This window comes from Ruditapes philippinarum, unplaced genomic scaffold (assembly GCF_026571515.1).
Source record: "Ruditapes philippinarum isolate M1 unplaced genomic scaffold, ASM2657151v2 ctg4100_1_1_1_1, whole genome shotgun sequence".
In the NCBI taxonomy this organism is placed as follows: domain Eukaryota; kingdom Metazoa; phylum Mollusca; class Bivalvia; order Venerida; family Veneridae; genus Ruditapes; species Ruditapes philippinarum.
In genome coordinates, this window is record NW_026857748.1 from 105,553 (window position 1) to 128,158 (window position 22,606).

The following is a 22,606-nucleotide window of genomic DNA, read 5'->3' on the forward strand; positions in this document are numbered from 1 at the left end:
AATTTTCCAAATATAATTTTAACGTTTGTTCTCAATCTAGACATTTTAAAGATGAACATTGATAATTTTCTCATAACATTTTCATTTTGTGATGTTAAAAATTCAATAAATGTAGGGTATTTGGTATTTTCCACAAAAATTTACTCATATGCTGTTTTTTTTTTCTCAATACATTAAATAGCAATAGCAAGGCTTGTGCTCAAGTTACTTACCAAACTAATAGAGAAATAAGTGCCTTTCAAATTTCTCCGTGACAAATTATCTCCAATATTTTAGCCTAATGGTTATCTGTCTCTTACAGATGATGGGATTAGAAGTTGGTCGCTTTTGGAGAAATTGGTGAATACTCACGAGTTATCTAGGAAAGTCGATGGTCCGGCAGTCGATATATAACCAAAATGTGTTAAAATCTGCGTAATAACAATAAACTAGCAAGGAAGTACTTACGAATTACAGAACCGTTGGTACTGAGAAAATCGGACTTTTATGTAGATAGTGTGTTTAATGTTACCTTCTTTTTGTGCCTTCATCGCCTCTCTGGCTTTACGCAGTTCCTCGTTATTCTCTTCATTATCTGGCGGGTTCTCGTCTTCTTGTATGTCAGGTTCTAAAATCTCCGGTTCTTCCATGTCAACAGCCTCCTGTGTTTGTTCTGTGGTGGTCTCAGGCAGTTGCTGGTCATCTAAAAGTGAATCATAAAAGGTGAAAGCAGTGACAATACAGTATTTAGATCCGGCTTCTATTTGTTATGTATGGCTTGTTTTGCAAGAGGCTATTTTACTGAAACTTAAATTATTACATGTTCAATACCTTTATATTGATGTAATTTTTTAATACCTTGTAAATAATAATAATTAAAAAAACACACACAAAAAAACAAAAACAAAAAACTGAAATATATTTCATTCATAAATTTAAATTATCTGTCACATCGTTTATCGAGAGTTACAACGACTGTTAACGGACTTATATTTTTGAATGCTGTAAACTGAAATTAAACATGTTTTATGATTGACACATGTGTCATATTCATGTTTAATACATGTCGGGAGTTTAAATTGTATTTTGTCATTTTCAAATGTTTTTTTTTTCTTTCTTTTCTATAAGATACTATTTAATATTGTTGTAGTGGCGCCATTTATAAACGTAAGCGCTTTATATGCCAATATCTACGACTTATTTACCAAAATGAAGTGACCACTTAATGCTATCTGTGCCAATCCTTACAAACGATTATATAGACACAGAAATAGCTTTGAATACAAAATTGATAAATTTGCAACAAGGAGCAGCGCCATCTGGCGTATCTCATCATGGAATAGTCCTGAAAAAAAATCACAGTATACACGTCAGTTTGGTAAAGGGCCCTACAACGCAAGACTTTCTGAATTCGTTTAAAGACGACATGAAAGCTTTTTGTTCTGAATGGAGTTTGGCATGATTATACTAGATGAAAAGAGGAGTTGAATGTGCTTTCAAACGACAATATTTAAAAATCAAAATTTTCTCTATCTTAAAAAATGCAACAGACCAGCGCATCCCTTTACCAACTCTATGGCGAAAATTCATTTTGGCCTGGCTTTGCCTTCAGAACTTTGATTACTTGGGAAGTTCTTAACATATTTACACTATTAGGAACAACTTACAGTGTTGTTACAATTAAAGTATGATGTGTTCTCGGCAAGGATTTTGGATTATATTTTTTTCTGCAATGGTGTATTTGAATAATTTACATCATGGTGTAATTGGATTTTTTGTCGGCATTGTTGTACATGTATTTGTATTTTTATCTACATTTCATCTGCCGTTCTGGACTTTCTTTAGTAACTCTATTTCTCTCTAATTTATAGCCAAATCATCGTTAATTGGGCCGTTGGTCGCCCCGTACTTACAATCAGAGAGGTTATATTGCCAATCCTTAAAGACCGTTTGACATGACATCATTGTTGTTTTCGGTACTTAGTTTCGCCATTATACAACACACGCATTCTCTTATTTTGGAACCATACGCAATCTTTCATTGAATGGCACAGACGAGTCACATTTACCGTCGTACGGACACATTTGCGGATGTTTCTAAATTCAAAATTCTATCATATCATGTCAAATGTTGAATTCTGCTTAAGCTGGCGAAAGAGGGCGTGGACAGGCACTTTATTTTCAATATTTTCTACTACCGTTCATGAACAAAACAATCAACATGTTCAATTTTGCCATTTTGTATTTCCTTTAGGGATATATTTCTCTCTATTTTGGTGTATTTGATTTTTGTCTGTTCTGTATTTGTGTATTTAGAATTTTATCTGCCTTTATACATTTGTTGTTGTTTTTGTATGATTGTTGTTTTAGGATTTTTATTTCTGCTTGCATTACTGTATTTAAATTGTTACCTGCATTGGTGTATTTTCTTTTGTTGTTTGTTTTGTTGTTGATGTCCGCATTGATGTATTTAGATTTTGATTTTTATCTGCATTTGTGCATCAGGATTTTGCCTGCATTGATGCATTTGGATTTTTGTCTGCATTGATAATTTATGATTTTGGCTGCATTTGTGTAAACGGATTTTTGTTTGTAGTGGTATATAATGCGTATATATCTGCATTAGTATGTTTATATTTTTGTCTGCATTGGTATATTTGTCTTTTTACTTGGATTTTTGACTGTATTAGTGTTTTGCATTGGAAGCAGAGATGTGCTTGAACCAACAGTTATATATCTAACAAGATTTTCTAAGTTCATAATAGTGATCATATTTTACATACTGGCAGTACAGAATACACATTAAAACATGAAACATTCTATTCTAGTAAGCCCTGTGAGTAAACCAATTAATTGACAACAAAGGTTAATGTGTGTATCTAATTTTATCAAATATAGACATCCAAGTCAAAACAGATTTAAAGGAATAACAAAGTATGAATAAAATGATAAAAGTACGTCTTAACTTAAGTATATGTAATCATAATTGACTTTCTAAAATTGTATTTATTATGTAACTCTAAACAACGATGCATATATATAAGGACATAAAACATCATTTTTTCGGTGCTACAATTTACTGTATCTGTAAAAGCTATAAAAGAATCTAAGAACGTAAGAACAGTAAAATGTTTACAACTTGTATCATGCAGTTTGGGGACCTTCTTGTTGAAAATGTGTCAGAGTTAAATCGTATACATAACATGCAAAGTGCATTAACTGGAGTCCATGTATTAGTTTTTGTTTGTTTGTTTGTTTCATTTTACGCCTTTTTCAACAGTATTTCAGTCATATAGGCGGGTAGTTTCCTAACCATCGTTCCTGGAGAGTTACACCAGTACTAGACTACCTTCCTCCGCGCTAAACTACCAAAGCATCTCCCGGGGATCGAACCCACGCCAGAGAGGTAACTGGATTAGAAGTCATCGACTCTAACCCCTCGACCACGGAGGCGGTCCATGTATTAGTTACCTGCACTCCAGAGCATACCCATTGACTGGCTAATTATTTTCTGGGGTTTACTTATTATGATGGCAGAGAAAAGGATAGCGATAGAAATATCATATTCAGATGCTCATTCATTTGTTACTTTTTTCTGGAGTTTCATATTGTTACAACAGGGAACGTGTTTTTATTTTTGCATATGATACAAAAGAGAAAGAAGATTAAAACATTCGGCAATCTGATTGATACTCGGGGGGGGGGAGGGTTATTACATATAATTAAGACAACACAGAACGCAGATAATGCGAAACACAACTGTCTGTTTAAAACAACAATTTAGTTGACAAAATATATATTATTTTCATTATTTTTATCAGTTTTATGTTCTTTCATTTTGATATCAGAACCTTTCATAAGCTTTTCCATTTTTAGAACTATATGCCCTTGTTTGTCTCTTTCAGGCGCGTGGAAGCTTAAAGGTTGGAAATCGTTTTGATCCAAGCAATTGTCTTGCTGTCTAAGTTGGGCACAGAGTGTCTAAGCTTCTCTATCCTGAGTCTGTTTGCCATGACTAGTTGTAGATCCAGCTTATGGTCATAATTAGCTTCTTTTCTTTCTGCTTTCTTCAACGGATCCAGGTCACTTCTTTGACACGTTTCAGTTAGTTCTTTCAAAAAAGAGGTGAGATAAAATTTGTTATGAATAAATAAATGAAATGAATACATTGCTTGCTTGATATATTTAGTAAATCGGTACATTCTGGAAGTATTCAAGTCTTATAGATTTAGATTTTATTATAAAATGCATGTGAGAAATATACCCATACATAAATACAGAAACATTATGAACAGAAAACCATATCACAGCATTGTGCAAATGAAGCACAAGTTTCACATAATGGTATCAACTAAGTAACACTTATTAAACATTTGTTCTTAATTTAGACATCTTTAGATAAACATTGATAAATTAAATCTAATTTTCATTTTGTGATGTTAACAACTTAATAAAATTAGGTCCAAAACATTTATTTATAACTTTTTTTTTTCAAAACGCAATAACCAGGCTTTTGCTCATAAATTATGTATCAGTACTTATGTTTTATTGAAAGTAACATATTAATCAACAGAAACAGTGTTCGTCATCAACCAATCAAATTGATAGGGAAATACGTACCTTTCAAAATTCTCCTGAAAATTATCTCCGATAGTGAGCCTCATGGTCATCTGTCTCTCACTGCTGATTCAGATATCAGATGGAATTAGTAGTTGGTCGCTTGTGCAGATTGGTGATTATCCGGGAGTTATCTACGAAAGTCGATTAGATGGACCGGCAGTCGGGATATAACCAGAATGTGTTAAAATCGACGAAAAAAAAACAATCAAACCAACAGGAAATATCTAACGAATTCGAGGACCGTTGCCACTGAAAAAACGACTTGCGAGCGCAATTTGGGAGTTCTTTTGTTTTAACAGAAGCAAAGAAGACGACATTTGTCTTATTTTAAGTTTCAGATAATTATTTTTGATGTCTGTAGATTGTGTATTTTATGTTACCTTCGTTAAGTGCAGCAAGCATTTCATGTTAAACTATGCTTAAAGCAGCAAGCCTCTAGATAATAATATTTCAAAATCTCTCTTCTAAATCATTATATAGTTGAAAGGAGTAGAAATAAAACTATAAAATGTTAATATTTTAACAGACAGTTCGCATTTCGGCCAACGGAATATACATTCTTTTATTAAACTACGAATTTTTTTTTCATCTGTTTTTTTCCTAATTCTAGGTGATGGTACATGACAATATGACGACCATTGATTCGGAACGCCCGGAACCAACATAGAGGAAATGGAATAAACTGCTTTGGTTTTGATATTTGTCGCAATTTGCGGCCCTTAAAGTTATAATTGATTAATTAAATTTAATGCATGATGACCAGTATATCGATTTAAATTTTAGTTTTAAATAAGATTAGAGCCAACACATTAACGGACATTGATATAAGATCCCGGGAGCACCGGATCCCGGGATTTTTCCGAAACGGTTGTAATGCGTGACCATGTTAAATAAATTACCTCTCAATTTTATACTGGCTACTGCTACACGGTTATTAACGCTTCAGACAAGCTTCTTTTTTTAATTATGATATCAGTTATAATGGATGTACACATTAAAACTAAGCTGGGACTTAAAATACCTTATCTGTTGTCCCAAGCTGATTAAAATCAGCTCCTAAATAACGCAACGCATTAGGATCTGACGATCAGCAATGAGTTGTCACCGTCTCGTATATTTTTAACAGCCAGTTATCGGCGAGCTTTCATAATTTTGGAAGCGATGCGGTTTCTATTTTAAACCGCTGAAAAATAAATATTGAGTAGGTAATTTGACGATTTCGAGAAGAAACATGGGGTTGTGCGTAAAGCCGGCAGGTAAACTGGCAAAACAATATTGACCATTAAAAATTGAGTCTATTACTTCCAGCTTATTTGTTTCACATAACTTCAAATATTGTTTTTCTAACAAAAATCAACACAATGTTTTACTTCTATTGACAACGATATTTTGATATTTAATCTAATGCTCACCTAAAGGACGGTTTGATTGCATTGCTAAAAACATGCTTTCTCGGGAAATCCGAATCACAATGAAGGCGAAACAAAAACGGTGGAAATCAGATTTACAAGTAAGAAGTACGTAGATCTGAGCTTTAGATTGATTGCTTTCGTTGTAGAAATAACTTAGTAACTAGTTTATTTGAAATATTATTTTTTTTATTTTATCATGTGAAGGCGAGTGTATTTAAGCGGGTGCACGGAGGCGTGGACGAAAACTTGTACTTACCAGTACCGTTCATGACAAGAATAAAATGGACCGAGCCTTCAACATTTTCAATTTTGCCGTTTTGGACTTTCTTCCGGTATTCTATATTCTCTCTTGTTTAAGTGTGTTTAAATTTTTATTTTTTTGTCTGCGTATTTTGATTTTTATCTAGTATTTAAATCATATTTTACATGCAGGGAGTACAGATTACACATTAAAACTGCAGACATTCTACTATAGCGAGCTTTTATTAGACTTTACTAATAGACAGGCAATGAATTGACAACAAACGTCAATGTGTGTGTATCTAATTTTATCAAATACAGACGTCTAATTCCAAACAGATTTAGAGAAATAACAAAGTATGAATGAAATGGTAATAAATAATTGTTTTAATTTATATGAATGATTGCAGAAGAAATGTCACATTTACGTGACCTTGAACAAAATAAAAACACAAATAAGTGCTGAAACAATTTATGAATCGGATGTTTTACATTATCAGTAAAGTATGTCTTAAATTATTCGAAATCTTCACAACTTATTAAACAGATTTTCAATTCATATGTGTAAACATTTGTTAGAGAGTACTGGTATCATAGACAGAATGAAGCATCTGTAACCGATACAGAACTTGTCAGTTGATTTTGTAGACAACTAATTACCTTAATGATGAAGGAAACTTCCTTGTTGTTTACATGTACACAGAATAATAATGCTGATTCACCACTACCGTGATACTATACTTTTGATGGAAACATCACCACTGCTTTTATATTTTGCGACTATATCTAATAGATCAAAGGCAACGTTTACTTCGAAGTGTATATAAACAAAATGTAATGTGATCTGAACGATCTGTATTGCTAAATTCAAATTCTTTACTGGTAGTGTATTGATTTGCTAGCTGTACTTAATAAACAGTAACATTGTTGAAAGTTGACAAGTTATGCTTCATAGCAATATTTGTGTTTCCTTTAATTATTTATTCATATTTACAATAGGCTATAATACAGTGTATTGTGTTACGGACAAGATAAATTCATATTGTAATAGTTTTATACAACATCTGCAAGTATTGTGCTGTTTTTTTAGTGTCATACACATTGCCAATGTTAAAAAACAACACTTTAATCAGTACAAAAATATAAAAACTTACAAAAATAAGGTCATCCATATCCATTGACATACATTTGGTAAAGTAGAGACATACAAAAAACGATCACATATTTACGGACGAAATAGATACATATGTTTCTTGTACAAACTAAACAAATGAATTGGAGAGATTGTCATAAAAAATCAGGAATCATAATTTTTAAATAGTTTTTCTATTCACATTAATAACTTTTAACTCTAAACACATCGCATGTAGCAAAAATGACAAAATCAAATTAAAAACAGTTGTTTAGAGTGTCAAAAAGTCATTGCGTTAGATCAATGTAGAAAATGTAAAGCCCTGACTTCAAATGTTATCATCTCTGCTGTAGATTAATGTGACCTCAATAGATCCACAAATAACATATTTGAAGTATTGACGACTGTAAAAGATATGTGCCTATCTTTTCCGATTGCTTCGATTAGTTTTTGGTCGTTCTTGTTTTTGCGGCGGTCTGCTAATAATGCCCGTCCCCGACCCGCCTGTAGATTCTATTTCTTCAATCATACCCAGGGACTAAAATAAATAAATGCATAGTGTTAAAAAAAATATTTGATGGGCATGTTTGTTTGATGTTTCATATTTCTTTACATTAACAAATATACTGTGTTAACTTGCATAATTATTCTTGTTTTCTGTATCAAAAGTAAACAAAACAACAATAATACTGCACTATGTAAATACAAATGACTTGTTGAGGCTTGATATATTCAATCATTATTAACTTTCTAAAACAATGTTATTTCATCTTGAAAACGATGCATAAATAATGAATTGTGCGACATAAATCATCAATTTTCGGTGCTACAATTTACTGTATCTATATAAAAGGATTTAGGAACGTTATTAGAACTGTCAATTATGCACAGCTTACAATTATAACAACACTGTACATGAATAATGCAAAGCATGCCGTGGGACGTTCATTTGATTACAACAAAAATATTTACAATGACGACATACAAAAGCAGTTCAAGTGCCAGCAGGTGCGCCAGTACGACGTACACTATCAAATTACCTGTGCTTTACGTCTATGCACTTTTTAATTTAGCTTTTCTTACAGCAGCATCGGCTGATTTTATTTCTACCTCTTTAAATTTAGCAGATATTCTAGCGGTTTTCTTTTCGTTATTTTGATCAGCTTTATTTTCTTTCTTTTTATATTTTTTGATATCAGAAACTTTTATACGCCTTTTCCTTCTTTTAGAAGTATGACATTCTTTGTCTCTTTCAGGCGCGTGGAAGGTTTTAGCTCTTTCTTGAGTAATAGGATAGATTCTTCTTCCAGTTGTAATTTCAACTAACAGCTTTAACTGATTTACATCATCGTCGTCTTCATCTACTTCACTTGTACAATTACTGCCAAATCCGCTAGTTACACTTAACATTTCAATATCAACTTGTGTGGCCATATCGGCCATACGTTTTACACAATCCGAACATAAAATACTATTTCTATCATCATCCGCTAGAATAAAGGCTACTTCCCGAATAAAGTCATGCAGCTTGTTAAAGAATAGCATAATTCATTTAATAATATCCTGAATTTTCTATTTTTGAAATCTACACTGTACATTTTTGAGTAATGATATAAGACATGGGCATACCGTAAATTCTTAAGCAAATAAAACACGACTTTTATCTATCAAATTGAGACGGGCTCTTGAACAATTAAGGATCTTCATTTTAAAATGCATTTAAATAAGAAAACTTGTACTTCAGTAGTATGTTAGTTTTTGTTTTTAATGGAGGACTAAATCGAGTTTTAAGAGAATCCAATTTCTTGTTTGTCAGAAAAAATAAAGTATGTGCATCGATTGTACATTTCAGTGATTTTATAGGAATAATCAAAGGCATCGACTGAAGTTATTTTGTTCCAGTATGCAATCTAAGTAAAAGTCATTAAATGGTGTTCTATGGTAGTACATTTATAAGAATTCTAAGAAAGAAAAAGTAAAAACTCATCTATAAACTAGCTATAAGAAATATTTAGATTAATATAAGAGCACGAAAAAAAGGACATTGGTAACTTAAAATTAAAAACATAAAAAGAACATATCTATGAAATAAAAATCTCTCACCCATCCAAAAAATGTAGCAGCCCCAGCACTGACGTCACGAATCTGTGACATTGAATAATTCTCTATCATATGTTTAGCAGTTTGTGCGACAGCTAGACTACAGTCTTTGGGGTCAAAAGATGATATACGCCTCATCAAAGATTCCCGTCCAGTCTTACCCACAAGTGCTTGACATGTGCGCCATTGCTGAAATTATTCCGGTGAAACAAAAGTAATTGTAATTGTAACTAAATTTTTTTAGCTTGAACAATCTATAACATAACTTATCTTTTAACTTTACGGGCGTCATATAGAACTACTTGAATACTTGCATCTTTTAAACACTTTACCAATCGAATCGGCAGGCGACGTACTTATAGTTTAGACACTTTTCCGATCGATACCATCATAACCGTTTTGCGAATGGAAATCTAATTGAAACATATTTCTCATATATCTATTTCTTGAAATACATAAATGCCTTTTCTTTAATTTTGTTTTATTACATATCAAATGCTTATACTTATCAAAGTCATATTTACACTCATCTCATTGTTCTAAACTTTGTTTTAGGTAATTGGTTTATCTTAACCAATGCAGAGACCCACTGGTAGACATAAAAGACTTTAAACAATAAACTATTTGTCTTACCCGAACTTCTTTAGGAGTGTTTCCGAGCAGTATGAAAGTTGCCATCATTGATTGATGAACGCCATCTGGCGGATTAGAATAAGTTTTGATCTCAGCGATTGTCTTGCTGTCTAAGTTGAGCACAGAATGTCTCAGCTTTTCTATCCTCTCCAGCTGATCTCTGAGTCTGTTTGCCAGAGCCAGTTGTAAATCCAGCTGATGGTCGTAATTCACCTCTTTTGCTCGTGCAATAGCTTTCTTTAACGAATCCAGGTCGCGTTTTTGACACGCTTGAGTTAGTTCTTTAAAAAGAGGTGAGATAAAAAAAATTATTATGAAAAAATAAATGAAATTTCCGGCTTGATTTATTTAGTTAGTCAGGCATATTCTGGAAGTATTCTATAGATTTTTAATACTATTCGATTTAGATCTTATTAAAAAATACTTGTGAGCAATACATACATACAAAAACATTAAAACAAGGTAATTGTACATATACAACATATATTTAACATGTAAGGAGACTGAAATTTGGTTAAAAATGAACAGAATAACCATATTACAGCCTTGCGTAAATGAGCACAAGTTTCACATAAAGGTCTCAATTATGTAACTTTCCAAACATAATTAACAATATGAAAAAACATAATTAACAATATGAAAAACATGATCAACAACGAAAGGTGGCATTCAACAAACGCATTCCCTAATACAGGGCCACCGGCAGGGAGCTTAGCAGGACACCAAACAGGACAGAACACAGGGGAAAATAACAACAAAAACGGACAAGATGTCATTATAAATTGTTCCAATAGGAAATCATAGAAACCGACAAGGTAATTAAAAATGAAATTTAATTAGAAGACCTACAAAAGGTTATGGTGTAGGGAATGTTTTCAACATTTGTTCTAAATTTAGACATTTTTATATAACCAGTGATAATGTTCTTATAACATTTTCATTTTGTGATAATAACGATTCAATAAATTTATGTATTTTTGATCTTCTCCAAAAATATTCATTTAAAAGCCGCTTTCTTTAAACATTTCACATGTAATTTGTTACTGTGCATGTATAATTTAAAGATGTGCAATAACCATAGATTATGTACCAGTACTTATGTTTTTATTGAAAGTACCCCCTAGTGGCTGAGGGGTTGCATTATAAGGTTGAGACATCAGAATTGCAGTCACGGTTTATCCACGAGTTATTGTAAAACGCGACTAAATGGGTTCGACTTACAGAAATCAATTTATCTCATAGCTCCATCAAACAGGTGATTAGGTTTTGACCCCTGGTGTTCCGTTACACTTAAAGTTTGCCAAAATCATCTTTCCTGTTTTGGAGACATATGACTTAAATTGTGTTGTTGGTGCGCCGTTAAGCCAAACAAAATAAACAAAACAAAAACTGTCAACTCAACAGAAACAGTGGTCAACCAAACTGATTGGGAAATACGTGCCTTTCAAATTTCTCTGTGACAAATGATCTCCGACATTGAGCATAATGGTTATCTGTGTCTTACAGATGATTCATATATCAGACGGGTTAAGTAGCCGGCCGCTTGTGGAGAAATTGGTGATTATTCAGGCGATATCTATGAAAGTCGATTAGGCGAACCGATCGCCGAGATATCATATATGCAAAATGTGTTAAAATCGGCGTTAAAAACAATCAAACAAACAAGAAACAACTGACGAATTCGATGTCCGTTGCTAATGAGAAAATCGAACTTGGAGTGCAGTTTCAAATGTTCTTTTGTTGTTACAGAAACAAAAAAGTTCTTATTTGAAGTTATAGGTTATTAATATTGATGTCTGACATTAAAAGTTGTATGTAGATTGTGTGTTTTATGTTACCTTCTTTAGCATCTAGTGCAGCAAGCGTCTTTCTAGCTTTAAGCAGAGCCTCGTCATCATACGGCGGGTTTAGTTTCTCGTATGCTTGTATGTAACGTTCTAACATCTCTGGGTCCTTCATGTCAATAGCCTTCTGTATTTGACGTCTGGTCGCACGCCGTTGCTCCTCTACAAGTAAATCATAACAAGTGAAAGCACTGGCAACTAGCCTATATTTGTATAAATAGATTGTTTCGCATATACATGTAGCTATTTTACTTAAATAAAACGCGTTCAATACCTTTATATTGACGTAACATTTTAATACCTTTTACATAATAATAATAATAATAATAATAATAATAATAATAATAATAATAATAATTATATAATAATAATAATAAAACACGTAATGTTTCATCCATAAATTAGTTTCTGTCACAGTGACTCTCAATTAGTGCTAGAAAGTATTGAACATTGTCACGACATTTAACAAACTTATATATTCATTAATGATCAACATTATTTTTTTGGCCAATCACATTGTAGTATTTTTCAAATTTCTGCTAAGTCTAACTTTGGATAATGTGTACTAACTAAATAAAATTTACTTAATCTGTTGTCTAACCAGTCTAACAAATTGCATTATATTAGGGAGGAGTCTAAGCTCTGAATTGTAAAATATCTAGGTTAGCGAAACATTGCCAGCGTAAAAAAAATTAGGCGAGGTCAAGTGTTCCTAAATATGTTACAATCAATTAATTTATTACACAGATAATACATGTGGGGCATGCAGAGACAAACGATTACATAGTAACTTTTTTATATCCTTTTAACTCTAAGAAAAATGTCTGTTATAAATTGCTGACTGTTTTAAACTTTATAGTTTCTAGAAAAAGTAACCAAAACATTATTTTCTTTCACTTGATAGAAATGAACTGCATTAACAATCCTTTGATATCAAGAAAAACAATGATTACATTTTTTGGCTGGAAAACTCATTGAAAATGGACCCCCCCTCCACACTGAAAAAAAGAACTGTTTTTCAAATGAGCAAATCAATAGGGATTTAAAATGTTAGTGAATAATTTGAAGCTAATAACGAATTTGTATAGATCTCTGCACATGCGTATATTGCACTTTAGCGCTCTTCGAAACTTAGCTCCGCCCACTTGCGTTTTATAATATAAAACGTCCAGTTTATATAAAATCTGTTCTATTAAGATTTGAAACCTGAAAATTTGAAAAATCCTCGGCGGTGATTGGCTTAAAAAAATTGGCGAGCACTAACTTTGGATAATGTGTACTAACTAAATAAAATTTACTTAATCTGTTGTCTAACCAGTCTAACAAATTGCATTATATTAGGGCGGAGTCTAAGCTCTGAATTGTAAAATATCTAGGTTAGCGAAACATTGCCAGCGTAAAAAAAATTAGGCGAGGTCAAGTGTTCCTAAATATGTTACAATCAATTAATTTATTACACAGATAATACATGTGGGGCATGCAGAGACAAACGATTACATAGTAACTTTTTTATATCCTTTTAACTCTAAGAAAAATGTCTGTTATAAATTGCTGACTGTTTTAAACTTTATATTTTCTAGAAAAAGTAACCGAAACATTATTTTCTTTCACTTGATAAGAATGAACTGCATTAACAATCCTTGATATCAAGAATACAATGATTACATTTTTTGGCTGGAAAACTCATTGAAAATGGACCCCCTCCACACTGAAAAAAGAACTGTTTTTCAAATGAGCAAATCAATAGGGATTTAAAATGTTAGTGAATAATTTGAAGCTAATAACGAATTTGTATCAATTAATAATCTCTAATGTATTTGTCTCACATTTTCCATTTATTATAAAAGGATGGACTCATTTCATTAACTCCATTGTTTTTACCTAATTGCATCCCTCATTATTTTTTCCAGATATTTTATAGAAACATGGTAGTCTTACTGTAGATAAAGGTAATAATTCTGTGACATTTCAGTAAAAAATGTGCCTGATTATATGTTGAAAGGGCCATTTATTTAGCTTATCTAAATTTGACATGTTAGAAACTTGACAAGGTGTAGACATCTTGTAGAGCGAAAGGGCGGAGCTATCGGTGTTTTAGAGAAATGCCTTGTTTTTGGTTGAAAAAAATAATGTTGATCATTAAATAGGTTAATGTTTAATAATACGCATTAACAAAAATAATTGGTCGCCTGCCTGCGGCAGGCTTGACCAATTATTTTTGTTAATACGCATTATTAAACACTAACCTATACTTAAATTTTGATGTTTTTATGAGCGGTATCATTTTGACATATAGATTCTTTATTTTTGAAAGATTATTTTATTTTGACGAATTAGTAAAAATGTAATAATAATATCTTTACAGTATAGCATCTTACAGATGTCAACGTTTTATTACTGTTGTTGTTGTAGCAGTAAAAGTAGTTGTAAAATAGTTATACAATAAGGTTATAAAAAACATAGACTTCTATTGGAAATAAATCAGGTTAATGTGAAATATGATCAATAAATGCATTGTTCTAAAAAGCCATACATTTACTTCAAGTGATACCTGTTTAAACCAACTGTTAAAACCACCATTGTAATGTTTTATTAAAACGGTTTCTTTGAATGACATGAAAATACAAATTCATCCTGCAGCATTAATAATGCATGTTTTTTGTTTGTTTTGTTTTCCTTAATTTGCAACCTGCCGTTTACCTTTAGTAACATACAATCAAGTAAAAGTCAATATATATGACTATCTATGTCAGGTCGACATTTCATTGCATATCGGAACCGATACGAGTGATTAAAATAACGAGTCGTTATTCGTTTGAAGATTCATTTATATAATTATTTTAGTAATTGATTTTATAAGTAGCCAATGTCATCAACGAAAGCTTTGAAGTTTTTGTTTAGATATTGAAAAACAATATTTCTATACTGACTATTATAAATATACTTGGTTTGTTTGATTTGTTTTACATCACACCGACACAGTACAGGTCATATGGGGCGTTCCAGCTTTACTGGTAGTGGAAGACCTCAGGTGGCTTTCCGTGCATCATTTCAGGCACGAACGGGCTCCTGAGTAGAACCACTGATGTTCCGATATATTCTACGACCTATATATGCATTTCAACAATCGAGACAGAATAGCATTGAACTAAAAGAAAGCGCATGCATTTTACATTTTGAGATAATAAAAAGTACTCTGAAGCATATGACGTGTTTTAAAAAAAATGTAAATTATGTAGCAGAATTAAACAGGTAAACAAATTATAGTTATATAATATGTGATACGTCTATTAAAGTAGGGGATTGTCTTGCCAGTCAACCATGTACATACGGTGTTGATAAAGTTGGAAAAAATGCAAACTAGTGAATAGAGTAATAAATATAAAGCAGCGTAAATAAGCATGTCAAAATTAAGAACATGTTATCCTAACAAGTCTTTTACCAACAAAATGGTGTAAGCCTTAGAATTTCAACAGAAATAGACAGGATGTCAATGTATATTGAGATATACATTGTATTGTTCCTAGTTGAGTGTACAATTTAATAATGCCTAAATTAAGACGGTGATAAAGAATCAATTTTAACCTATTAAAATTTAAGCAAGCAATAAAGGCAAATTTGAACACTTCTTAGAAATGTTTACTTACTTCTGAAACGTACTATTATAAGCCTGACTTGAAAGTTGATTAAAGATCGTTTATTGTTTAAATAACTATTTGAAGATGATAGAATTGAATTAAGTTAAACAAAAACAAGCAAATTTGGTAACTGTCTGAATTATTCATGCCTAACTAATGTGAGATCTGCATTTACAATATAAACAATATCCCTTTATATAGACTTTTTTAAATTCTTACACCACCGTATACTTCAAAGTTAATTCTGGACCTTATTACATTATAAATAATCTCACATCTATCTTAAATCATTCGTAGTTTTTTTAAGTGAGCTCATTTAATAAACATCAAAACTTCCGTCAATTTGGCAATGATAAATATTATTTTTAAAGTTAGTATATAATGAAAGAGAAAGAAACTGGTCGATTACCTGCTTACACAGTACAACATTCAATATTCAAATACTGCAAGGTTTTCACAACAACAACAACAACTGTTGCACTATAACTTTATTGAATATGTTGCATCTAATTCTTTGGGTAACATGTTAGTGATTAAGCGTTTCGACTGAGGACACTTAATTGTTGCAGTTTTTATATTTAAAAGACTGAATGAAAAAATTTTAATTGAATTTGTTTAAACTGAGCAGAACCATAGAATATAATAAAAGAAACGTGTTAAGTACATCACTTTCTATAAATATCGTGTGTTTCACATCATGATTTTTGAATGAGATCTCAATAAAAAACTAATTGTAGGTTATCTGGAAAAAACTTCACATCGGACATTCTAAAAACAGACATTTTGAAAGACTAATAAACACAAGAATTTGTAACAGAGTTACCAACGTCCCCCGCCTCGGGGAAGTTTTATATGAATCATAAAATTTTGCTATTTCAAAAGATTTAGTTCTGGATTTCAGGACTTTCAGTCCAAAATTATGATCAATGCTAGATCTGCAAATGCAACAATAAATTTATTAAAGAAATACTAGTAAAATGAAACACGGAATTTAAAATTCTATCATGTTAACCTTTGACCTCTAAGTGTGACCTTGACCTTGGAGGTCTTATTAATATAACTATTTGTGCCAAGTATTTTCAAAATCCCTTGAATTATGTAGAAGTTATAGATCAGACACAAAATATACCCCATAACACACTATGTCAATCTTTGACCTCTAAGTGTGACCTTGGAGGTAAGGACCCATGTTTTGCGCCTGACATATCATATTATTATTGTGATTATTTGTGCAAAGTATTTTTAAAGACTGGACACAAAATATACCCTTTAACAGAATATGCAAATCTTTGACCTCTACTTGTGACCTTCACCTTGGAGGTAGGGACACATGTGTTACGCATGACATATCATCTTATCATTGTGACTATTTGTGCCAAGTATTTTCAAAATCCCTTGATCTATGAAGAAGTTATAGACAGGACACAAAATAAACCATATAACAGACTCTCTTAAACTTTGACCTCTAAGTGTGACCTTGACCTTAGAGGTAGGGGTGCAGGTTTTGTACCTAACATATTGTCTTATTATTGTGACTATTTGTGCCTAGTTATTTCAAAATCCTGAAGAAGTACAAAATATACCCTAAAACAGACTATGTTAACTTCTGACCTCTAAGTGTGACCTTGAACCTGGAGGTAGGGATGCAGGTGTTGCGCATGACACATTGTGACTATTTGTGGCAAGTATTTACAAAATCCTATCATCAATAAAAAAGATATGGACCGCTGTAATAGACTATGATAATCTTTGACCTTCAAATGTAACCTTGACCTTGGAGGTAGGTGACCGGTTGTTGCGCATGACACATCGTCTCACTATTGTTACTATTTGTGGCAAGTATTTACAAAATCCTTCGATCTATAAAAAAGTTATGGACCGGACACGAAATATACCCTGTTATAGACTATGTTAATCTTTGACCTCCAAGTGTGACCTTGACCTTGCAGGTAGGTGACCGGTTGTTGCGCATGACACATCGTCTCACTATTGTTACAATTTGTTGCAAGTATTTACAAAATCCTTCGATCTATAAAAAAAGTTATGGACCGGACACGAAATATACCCTGTAATAGACTATGTTAATCTTTGACCTCCAAGCGTGACCTTGATCTTGGAGGTAGGTGACCGGTTGTTGCGCATGACACATCGTCTCATTATTGTGAACAATTGTGGCAAGTATTTACAAAATTCCTTCAAAGATAAGAAAGTTACGGACCGGACACGACATATATCATCAAATAGACAATGTTGACCTTGAATGAGCAAGTGCGACCTTGACCTTGGAGTTAGGGGTCTGATTGTTGCGCATGACACATCGTCTTATTATAACAAACATTTGTGCCAAGTTATTTCAGATTCCTTTGATAAATGACAAAGTTATGGACCGGACGCGAAAGTGTGACGGACGGACAGACGGACAGACAGACGGACGGAGCCTATTACTATATCCCCCTTTTTTCTTCGAAAAGGCGGGGGACAATAACAGTTTATGGAGCATTTTCTGGTTTACAGTGAGCATATAGGTTCTGTATAGCTAAGGTATAGCAATGTCATCACAAATAACTTTCTGTAGCATTTATATGTACCTTCTAATCTCCTCTTCTTGTCTTCATCCGTCTCATTGTTATCAGATTTATCTTGAGTGAAATCTTCTTCCTCCTCCTCCATGATAGGTTGTTGAGCTCCAAGATTCTGCATTAACATCTTCGTGTTGTCTTCATACAACTCTCCTGTAATACAAATATGTTTGTTCGTGTTTTGCTGAAGAATTCTTGGCTATTTTTGTAAAACCTTTCTAAGACAAGCTGTATTATGCTTGTCCATATGTTCCTGCATATTAACATACTATTCTGACCTTGAACATATTCTATTTTATAAAATAATACTTTTATATTTTACTTTGCTATAATCTGTAGGTAAGATTCGGTTGTTACGTTTAAAAAATAAATTCAAGTTATTTTATAAATAACTGATTAAAAGTACTGGAAATGTTACTGTCAACTGTTTTAAACACGTTATCGACATGATGAAAACAGACTGGTCTGTTACTTACTTAGTTCACTTGTTACGTGCTATTGATCAGAACAAAAAAATATTCACAACTTAACTATATATTACGTATAAGAATTCAGGAGAGACCTTTTTATGACGGTGAAACTGTCTAACATAACATTAAAATGATTTAAAACGCTACTTCATAATTAAAATAAACTACCTATTTCTGAATGGTCTGATGTACCCACGTTCTTAAATAATTAATTACTGTTGGCATAAACTTACCTGGCGGACGCCTATTAATCTGATACTTGGCAATATTTCGCAGGATAGTTTTCTTTTCTCTGTCGTACAGGTTCATCTGATATTCACCAAACTCCGGAAGTCTTGCTCGGATCAGTTGAATACCATCCTGTTCAATAATATCTACCTGGTGAGCGTTCGGTGGGTCGTTTGCATTTCTTCTATGTAGTGACGCACAAACGTCATCAAAACCAGGCGGTATAGGTATTAAAACTTCATTATCAGAGGTCTGAACAGTTTCAATAGGCACGTGAGTTTGCACGTGCTTGTTTTGCTGCCTTGTGTCAAGTTCATTTGCGTCCAGTTTACGACCTTCTGAATCCACAAGATAAGAATGAATATTGTATATTCTGTCTGAGCTATTCTTAGAGCAGGCAAACACATTCAGTGAATATTCGCCTACTTCTGGCATATCAAGGTCAAATACCCACTTGCCGTTTTCTTCCTTTGATGAAACTAGCATTCTCTTACAAGCTAACTCATCGCTACTATGTAACTCTGTCATCATTTGTAATCCGCTTCTTGCTTGGAATTCCAGCCTTAATCTGCCATTTATAGCGGTCAAACGTCCACCTTTATGACTCAATGCTTTAGCGCCCAAAGCTTCTGCTGCCGGTTTTTGTCCAAGTGATCCGTCACTCACATTCGGGAACGGCAAATTGTTGACATTTTTACCCTCACTTTTTATCAAGTAATTCAAAACGTTCGGAGCGACTCCCTCTTTGCCAGCGTCGTCTGCGTACAATTTCAGGGCGTACTCTCCTCCTTGGGGTAGACGGATATTTACAACAGCTTCCCCATTCTCAAGCCTTGTTACAGCGTAATTACTTAAAGTAGCCTCGTCGATCAGAGCGTGTTTTAGCATTTGATGAAGCTGGATATTCTTTTCAGCTGCTAGCCGAATTTCCACAGAACCGTCTTGTGTGACAATGATAGCGCCATCATGCGTAATAGGCTTGAGGCCGGCCTCCTTTGCGTTTGCTCCAGGACCCCAGCCGATAGGTGGCACATCCGGTAAAGGTAAACAATTTTTCTTTGCTTCATTGCACTGAATAACATACGTACATGCCAAGTCAAATATATCGGACTCAGTTATGTCGAGTCCAAATATGTCCATTTTGAATTTCCCTGTAATAGGAAACCTGAGCGTAAACCTTAACAAATTTGCTGTGTGCTCAAACATCACAAATCTGTCCAATAAAATATCCTCCTCTTGTGTTTTCGCTTTTTGTCCTTGATATAACATGTATTTGAAACGCGAATTTTCGCTTTGCTTAACTGGTAGTGAAAATACCAGTTCTATTTCACCATCTTTTGAAGTTAACATACATTTATCGTGGCTGTTTGGCATGAGTTTCATACCCAGGTAGTGGAAACGTTCTCTGATGTACACGTGCTCTTCATACTCTTTTAGAGTGGCGGGACTGTCTAAAAGCTGCCACTGCATCTCATCAGGAAAGTGGGTCCATACAAGTTTATCCGGGTCAGGGAGAAAGTAGAACTCGTTTATTCTGTGTTGAGTGGTACCCTCTGAAGATTCCTCGTCCTCCTGAATGTGTATAAATCTTAACAGGTGAATTTTACTAAAACAAGTCTTTGAAGGAATCGATTAAATTACTAGGAAATTACAAAATGTAATTAGATTGACCAACTCAAGTTCTAATTATCTTTTTATGTCTAATATTGTAAATGACTAAACTTGAGTTGATCTGATTGCTTTAATTTAATACTTTAAGGGTAAATTTATGTTCTTCGAAATAAACATTTGTATTTGTGCAAAATATATGTGACTAGCGTTTGCATTAAAGTTCGAAAATAAATCAAGTGTAATAAAAACTATGTACTTGCACTTATATATAGCTGTTTATGGAGTAAAATGAATGCTTGTGAATTACAGACTGATAATAGAAATGTTCCATCATAACCTTTTCTATAGAAAATTATAAGTCAAATTTACAACGTTTCGATAATTAGCAGAATGAAGATTTGTGTAGTTCTCGGTTAAAGGAAAAACGTTATTATTGCATGTTAATGATCAATGAGTGTTCAGATACTCTGGACATGAAGTATTTACTATTAAAAGATAAGTTTAAAACGCTGGAGATAATTCGTCAATGAAGTAAGCCACTTAAAGTCGTTGCTTCTTCTCAATGAATTTGTGCAAAGTCATTAATGTTCACACACTGATTTAATTTAATACATGTTGTAGATACGGTACATATATGACTCGCGAACGAATGATGCACTGATGAACACCAATATATCACTTCAAATAAGACAAAAATAGACAAATAATACGGACGACATAAGTCAATATAATTAGTACAAAGTAAACACTATTTTAATTTAATTGGTCGTTTGCATTCATGTTCATTTTTTCCATTTTACTGTACAAAGGTGAGAAATTTTGGCTATTTGTGAATGACAGTTTAATTGAATAATATTGGGGAAACTATTTAGAAAATTTTTAATACGGTGACGTTTTATTTCGTCTCGCTGTTACGAACAAAGAAAGTAATCATAATTAAAATTGCTAAAAATAGATAGATTTTTTCAAAAAAATAAAAACATTTGTAAAGCGTAATTTAAATTTAATGCGGCCATGGTCAGTATGAAAATCACCAATTGTCACGATTTCACTTTTGTGTGAAATAAATTACAGTATACTTCCTTTTGGTAAATTCAACGCCATTTAGCAATGGCTGTAAATGTACCTACCTGTGTAACATTCCCGTCTGAGTCTACAAGAGTCCATTCTCCCGATTTTCTGCCTACCACACAGGCGGACGCCCAGAAAGCATCAAGGAAGCGCCAGTCGTCATTGACGTAGACAGCGTTCCATTGGGCTCCCATACTTTTACGGTCACATCGGCTTCCTATCTCATAAGCAGCACTTTTGTTCATACCACTGATGATGACACATGGTATACCAGCCATCCTGTATCAAACAACAAATCAATGTTACTGTCAAACACAACTTGTTCTCTTATTCGCTAAAAGCACACCATGTAACTCTTTAACTTTCCATACCTATATTGTCCTAGGTGAAGAAATTGATAATGTTTATATAGCAGAAATGTTGCTTTTCAGATATTTCAAATTCTTTCAGAAGTTTTCAAGAAAATAAAAATGTATTTACAGTTTTATATTCAATTGCAATCATGTTTTAATAAGAATTATATCATGTGAAAAGTTGTGACATGATAAGACTTAATTGGTCAACTTACTGGCATAATCCTGATATAAGATGGGCATGGTTACCCATGTTGCATTGTATCTTTGTGAAATATTCAAGTGGTGAATGTGTCGGAGGAACGCCGTCAACCTTTAGGTTGTACACGTCAATTGACGTCACCCAAAGAAATATAGCACGCACCTTGCACATATCGTCCCATCGGTCATTACTTCTTGCAAGATACTTAATTAATTCGTTGAAATTTCCAACAAGAAGTTTAGGAGGTGCCTGAAAATATGAATGTTAAATAGAGCAGCGACCTAATGAAGTTATTTTATAACTCGCTTTCATTTTTTACATAAAAGGTAAAAAATGAGACAATAAAACAAAAACATATAATTCAAAGAGCGGGCGTTTAATTTATCAAAAACTTCTAAAGAACAAAAGATATTCAAACAGCGGGTGTTATAATGCATTATCAACATCTAAAATACAAGATTTACATTGTGATTAAGTAAGATTTGCAGAGTAGA

The 22,606-nt window shown here is 33.0% G+C and overlaps 1 protein-coding gene across 9 annotated transcripts in view; it reads right to left on the reverse strand.

Annotated features, from left to right (window-relative positions):
* Positions 1–22,606, reverse strand: part of LOC132750828 (uncharacterized) — a 66,980-nt gene that overhangs the window by 26,573 nt on the left and 17,801 nt on the right. For 8 of the 9 annotated variants that reach the window (XM_060740873.1, XM_060740872.1, XM_060740877.1 and 5 more), the window contains 6 exons: positions 22,126–22,361; positions 21,617–21,836; positions 18,881–20,447; positions 18,187–18,330; positions 11,955–12,122; positions 512–682 (listed from right to left, as the gene is read on the reverse strand). In XM_060740873.1, the coding sequence (XP_060596856.1) occupies positions 512–682; positions 11,955–12,122; positions 18,187–18,330; positions 18,881–20,447; positions 21,617–21,836; positions 22,126–22,361 (2,506 nt within the window). Of the gene's footprint in view, positions 1–511; positions 683–6,617; positions 7,922–9,486; positions 9,673–10,116; positions 10,398–11,954; positions 12,123–18,186; positions 18,331–18,880; positions 20,448–21,616; positions 21,837–22,125; positions 22,362–22,606 lie in introns of those variants that run through there. The other variant, XM_060740880.1, reaches the window with a different exon arrangement.